This window comes from Bubalus bubalis, chromosome 6 (genome assembly GCF_019923935.1).
Source record: "Bubalus bubalis isolate 160015118507 breed Murrah chromosome 6, NDDB_SH_1, whole genome shotgun sequence".
In the NCBI taxonomy this organism is placed as follows: Eukaryota; Metazoa; Chordata; class Mammalia; order Artiodactyla; family Bovidae; genus Bubalus; species Bubalus bubalis.
In genome coordinates, this window is record NC_059162.1 from 3850345 (window position 1) to 3856344 (window position 6000).

Consider the following 6000-nt stretch of genomic DNA (forward strand, 5'->3'; position numbering starts at 1 on the left):
CATGGTCTTGTCTATGAAAGAATTTCATAGTTCAGTAGGTTTGAGAGAACCTATAGCCTATGTATTCGTAAGCAGGGAGCATATTTGAAGTTCTGAGAAATCTGCAATAAAGAAGTTTTTTAAAAATCTAATGTTCCCTACACACACACACACACTCAAAAACCACCTGAAGACCCCATTTCCAGAGGATGAGAAACCCAGGAACACTTCTTGAAATACATACCTAAATTTATGCTTATTTTTCTCTTCATTTACCTGGGGAATGAAGGTTTACCTAATGTTGCCCCCCTGCCCCACACACACCGAGGATCTCATGAAACCCTAATGTTCCACAGAAGACACTTGGAGAAAGATTGGGTTGATGTGTTCCTTCTGGGAAGTTAGTGTGCTTTGGGAGACAAGCTCCTTGCCTAAAGGCATGCATGTCCTGGTAGGAGTCTCTGCCACAAGGGCCAGAGGGTGGAACGGCCTCTTGGCTCATGCCAAATCACAGGTGTCAACAGGCCCTTACTGCACATCTAAGCTGAGCTGCAGACTGCACATCCCTCACTTACACCTCACATTAAACTGTGACGCCATAAGCAGCAGGTTTTATTTGTTGAGAGGGCATCCCTGTTGCTGCCAAGAGCAGCTGCCCTGAGGCTTCCTAGCCAGCTGTCTTTCCACGGCTGCAGTGTAGAAATCCCTCAGCCGCCATGCGTCAGGCTCAAGGCACCTGAAACGTGGATTCTCTCCTGAGTAAAAGCTAGGGAAGGGGTCCTTCTGCTTTCCCCCTGAGCCGATGCCCCCTGGCCTAGCTGTGAGAACCTGCTGCAGGCCCCCTGACTTCTAATCCTGAGTTCTCTGCTCCCCAGATGAAGAAGCTGGCCCGGCGGCAGCAGCAGCAGCAGCAAGATCAGCAGAACACCCAGAGGCTGAGTTCCGGTAAGCTGGCACCTCCTCCTGGCCAGGCCTCTCCTGCCAGGGGCCTCTAACTGCCCTGCCCTTGGAATGACAGCTCTGGGCTCCCTGAAGCCCAGTCCACACTCACTTGGGAGAAGGGACCTTCCAGGGAGGACCAAACCATGAGAACTGAGAGAGGTCAGAGGGCACTGGCTGAAGGCCCAGAATTGTGGATTGCAGGTGGCACTAACCAGTCCAAAGCCCCCGTGCCCAGACCCCGCTGTGGCATCCGGGCCTGTGTCGGGGCCTACCTGCAGAGTCAAAGACACGCCCTGTTTCTCATCCAGCCTGGCCCTCCTTCTTCTAGGCAAATCAGCTTCATAGAAGACACCACAGTGACTTACAATCCTTTCTAAAATAATATGAAATAGTAAAAATAATGATAGTGGGAAAAAAAAACCCTCCTTTGCTCAGCACCTTTGCTCTCACTCATGCTGACCCTGACTCACAGCTACCAACCCCCAAGGTGAGCAGAGGAGTTATTAATATTTCCATCTTACAGATGCACAAACAGAGGCTCTGCAAGATGGACCACAGTCCTAGATCAGTGAAGGATGGAGTTGGGCTGGAACCTGTCTCTTTAACACCCACTTGGTCATGCTGCCTTAGCTTGCCCTTACCTCCAATGTACCTTCATCTGTTGTTTTTTAATAGGGGTGATGTGCGGAGTGGGGAGAGTGTGAAACAGGACAAGCTATGGGACCCTTTAAGGAAATTAAAAGAAAAAAAGCAAGAATGACGATATTAAACAGTATCATTCTTAAAGGGACATGGCCCCAGCCTCAGCTGCCCAGTAGAATCTCCGGAGTGGTCTGTTTGCGCCCTGGAGCAGGGATTCTCGCCCTTTAAGAGGCACCGCAATGACCTGGTATTGGTGTAGATTCTGATCCTTGAGATTATGGTGGGCCTGAAGAGTCTGCATTTTTAATAAATTCTCATTCCTGCTGGCCTGTGGACCATACTTGGAAGGCTGTGGAAAGTGGCATCGGTTATCTGGCCCCTAAACAGAACCCCTTACCTTCATGGACCTTGCCTTACACTTGATACCAGGGCTAGACTCCATCAAGAATTTGAGTTCTCCAGTCAAGAGCTCTTTCTATTCCTTACCTTTGAGGCCAAATAGTATCTTAATGACAAGAGAGGTGCTCTGGTAGAAAAATCAAGCAAGAACATGGGCAGCTGGGCAGGGTGGAGCCAAGCTGGTCAGAGGACCTGAATCTGCCGCAGCTCTATGTGCAATGCTGTTGGGAGATCTGAGACCTGCCTTTCTGTCTCTCTGCACCTCGGGCTTGCATCCCTAGGGTATGGTAGTGCTGTCGGATAGTCACACAACCCTGTGGGCCTCAGAGAGGGTCACAGATCGGACAGGGCTTCAAGAGGAGCCATGCGAGTTGACTCCATACGGGCCAGCGTGCTCAAAGGGAGGAGAAGGCATCATGGCATTATGAGAACACAGACTCCTAGTGCTTGGAACTTTGAAGAATTCTAGGGGCAGCTCCTAGGGTGGACTTAAGGTGGAACTAGAGTCTGAGAGTTAATACAACCATGTTCAGAGAACCACGGCAGGATGTGGAAGGGGGAACTGAGTCCTCCTTTTCTGATGGAATTGTGTACACAGCAGAGCAAGTTGCAGACCCAAAGCGCACACACACCATCTCGTGGAGTCTTCATATCAGCCCCACAAGGTCCCCTGGATCAATATGATGAACCTCACTTGACTGACAGGATCCTAATGGGGTAACGCTGGAATGATCTTTAGATGTGTCTACTCCGTTGGCTGCCAAGCCTGTGTGTAGCATCAAATGCCTTTGTCTTAATGATATGGTTCAAGGAAGCTCTCCAAGTACAACACTCATCCCCTTTCTCTATCCTTCAGCATAGTCACTGGTGGCCCGTGGTAGGGCATACGCTGGGAATCACTGATGTCACCTCATCCCTTCTCTCCTGTAAATGAGGAAAGTAAAATGATGTCTCCGTGGCCACACGACATGTGCGGTCCCCAGCCAGTGGGGCACATGACATTCAGAGCTTGTTCAGAGGCCCTGCCCCACCTTCAGCATGAGATACTGGGCTGCACGTGGAGAATTATTTATCTTCTTCTTTGTCCCACAGCTCAGACAAATGGTGGCGGGAGCGCTGGCATGGAAGGGATCATGAACCCCTACACGGCTCTGCCCACCCCACAGCAGCTCCTGGCCATCGAGCAGAGTGTCTACAGCTCAGATCCCTTCCGACAGGGGCTCACCCCACCCCAGATGCCTGGAGACCACATGCACCCCTATGGTAAGAGGGACTCAAGCCCCGCAGGGACCTCGCACAGCTTGCTTGCGTGAGTTTTTCATCCCCTCCCAGTTCCCCTCCCTATGCAGTTCCTAGTTGCTCATTAAAGTTCCAAAGCAGAATAAGTGTCCCATAAAATGCTAGAATCACATAACCTATGGCTCCAGAAGTAAGACCAGTACGCATATCCATGAGTCATGTTTGCATCTATTCTCCTTTTTAAAAACTTTTTGTTTGAAAAGGAGGTTATGTTTTCACTGTAGACCTTTTTGTTGGGATTTAACTTCCCAAGTCTTCCATTTCCTGCCAGATACCACACTTCTGGGAGTAGGAAATGGCAACCTACTCCAGTATTCTTGTCTGGAGAATTCCATGAACAGAGGAGCCTTGGCAGGCTACAGTCTCTGAGGGCACAAAGAGTCAGACCTGACTGAGCAATTAAGCACAAACACCACACTTACCTTGCTGTGGCACACTCATGCCGGGTACACACTCGTGCAGTGCATGGGACCCACGTGTGATTCCTGGGTCAAGAAGATCCCCTGGAGCAGGGAATGGCTACCCACTCCAGTATTCTTGCCTGGAGGATTTCATCAACAGAGGAGCTTGGTAAGCTTCAGTCCCTGGCGTCGCAGAGTCGGACAGGACTGAGAGACTAACACTATCACTTCCACCACACTTACAAGTTCATGAGCATTACCAGCAGTGATATAGTCAGAGGCCTTAAATATGCAGTCTTACATAAGAAAGAATACATGGAAAAGCACGGAAAACAAAGGTTCTAATCGGATTCTCCTATTATGGACACGAGTAGGTATTCTCATGTCATTCCTAAAACATAAGCTGACTTGTGAAGTAAAGTCCCAGTCCCACTTGCAGCCAAAATGGGATTGCTTTAAAGGCAGGGTGTGGGAGCAGCTGAGATTCCCCCACTTTCCTGGCTTGCTTCTGAAGCCAGTGGACAGCAGCTGGGGCCTGGATGCCCTGATGGAGCGGGCAGGCTCTAGAGTTGAAGGCTGAAGTTCAATTCAGAGTCAAATACAGGCCACTGGGTTTTTATACAGAGAAGGTATATGGCCTATGTAATGCATTTGCCTGTACTGGGAAATCTGTAATCAGTAACCCTGATAGTGAAAAATAAAGTTTTATTCAGTACGCCTTCAAAATGTTAGTATCCGAGATACATGCCTCCGTGCACAGATTTTGTCAACTTCTTTTTTGCCTTCATTATAAAATTATCTATATTGTTGAAATCAGCCCTATCTTTCCCTGTGATGCATTCAGCAAACATGTATAAAGATCCAGCCACTTGCAGGGCCATCATCGACTAACCTCATTCACTCATACCCACGTAGACACATATGTGCGTGCTCAGTGGCGGCCATCTTCTTTGCTTCCTGAGAAGACACATCTATGCCTGTCTGCACTCCTCTGCTATGCAAAAGCAGGACAAATAGCTCTTGTTTTTTTGCCAATTCATACATTTTCAGAGTCCTAGGGGTCTTGTTACGTAAATTACTCCTGTGATGAATCCTTTAGTACAATGAATAATTAAAGCCACATGACGAGTTTTATGAACAGCAGTTTTCCTCTCTCCCATTTACTTGAAGTGGAGGTGACATGTCCACACCTCCAGGTTCTGGTCACAGTGGTCCCCCAGCTCTTCCTCAATTTGCCCTGCTAGTTTCTTTGTCAAAGGTTATACTAGTTGAGTGCAGATACCTAACCTTCCTTTCCTTTGCAGTACAAATCTGGGGAAACAGCTGGCACTCAGTATGTTTGTGCTGTTTGAAAGGACAAGTATTATCACCAGTGGATTCGTGAGCATCATTCACAGAGTCGATATTTGTTTTCTTACCCTCCCTCCTGCAAGAACCTTTTCTATGGCCAGAGTCCTCTAGAAGCCCTGTGCCTGCCTCTGCAGCCTGCGGTGCTGGGTCTTGCCCACTCCCCACTGCCAGTGTCTAAACACTCTGATATTTGCTTATGCTGCGCTGGGTTTAGCACTACTTTGTCAGATCCTAGTTTATGTTATTTTCAGTTGTTACACGTTAGACATAGCCCTCTAAGGAGGTCTTTGGTGGGCAGGGATTCTGCCCCCTCCTACTCTTCTATGTAGCTCTCCTGTTGCCCCCAGCGCTCCCCCTTCCCAGCACCCAGTAGAAGGCTTTCCACGGTGGGGACGGGGTGGTGTGCTTAGACCGTGCAGGCCGAATTCAGCTGAATGTCCCGGCATCGAGTGAGTCCCTCCTTCCGGACCTTCATGGCAGTGTTTCGTCTCCGTTTCAGGTGCTGAGCCCCTCTTCCACGAGCTGGATAGTGAGGACACCTCCCTCAGTAACCTGGGTGACTGTTTCCTAGCAACCTCAGAAGCCGGGCCCCTGCAGGCCAGAGTGGGAAACCCCATTGATCATCTGTACTCCATGCAGAATTCTTACTTCACCTCTTGAGTCCTCCCCTTGAATTCTGTGGCTCAGCTCCCATTCTGGAACAACTGTGTTACGTGAGGGGTCGACTGGCTTTAGTATGGGGAGGCAGGGCAGAGGTGGGGTGGGTGGGAGTTTTGTTGGGGATGCTGTTGTATAATGATATGGTGTAGCTTGGCATTTCCAAAGACTGAATACATTACGGATTGCATAGTTTAATGTTTCTAATAAGAGTCTTAGTGTTAGGTACGAAAATGTGTTTATCATTAAGGACAGGGACTTTTAATATAGGCATTTTCATGCAAACTAGATACTAGAGACCCCTAACAACTTCCCACCATTTTGGGGGGAA

General features: G+C 48.9%; 1 protein-coding gene across 3 annotated transcripts in view; it reads left to right on the forward strand.

Moving 5' to 3' along the window:
• LMX1A (LIM homeobox transcription factor 1 alpha) overlaps window positions 1-5795 on the forward strand; it is a 174514-nt gene extending 168719 nt beyond the window's left edge. For 2 of the 3 annotated variants that reach the window (XM_044944100.2, XM_025287445.3), the window contains 3 exons: window positions 855-924; window positions 3055-3225; window positions 5512-5795. In XM_044944100.2, coding sequence (XP_044800035.1) covers window positions 855-924; window positions 3055-3225; window positions 5512-5672 — 402 coding nt within the window. In that variant the 3' untranslated portion in view covers window positions 5673-5795. Of the gene's footprint in view, window positions 1-854; window positions 925-3054; window positions 3226-4966; window positions 5043-5511 lie in introns of all 3 variants that reach the window. The other variant, XM_044944099.2, reaches the window with a different exon arrangement.
• The last annotated feature ends 205 nt before the right edge of the window (window positions 5796-6000 follow it).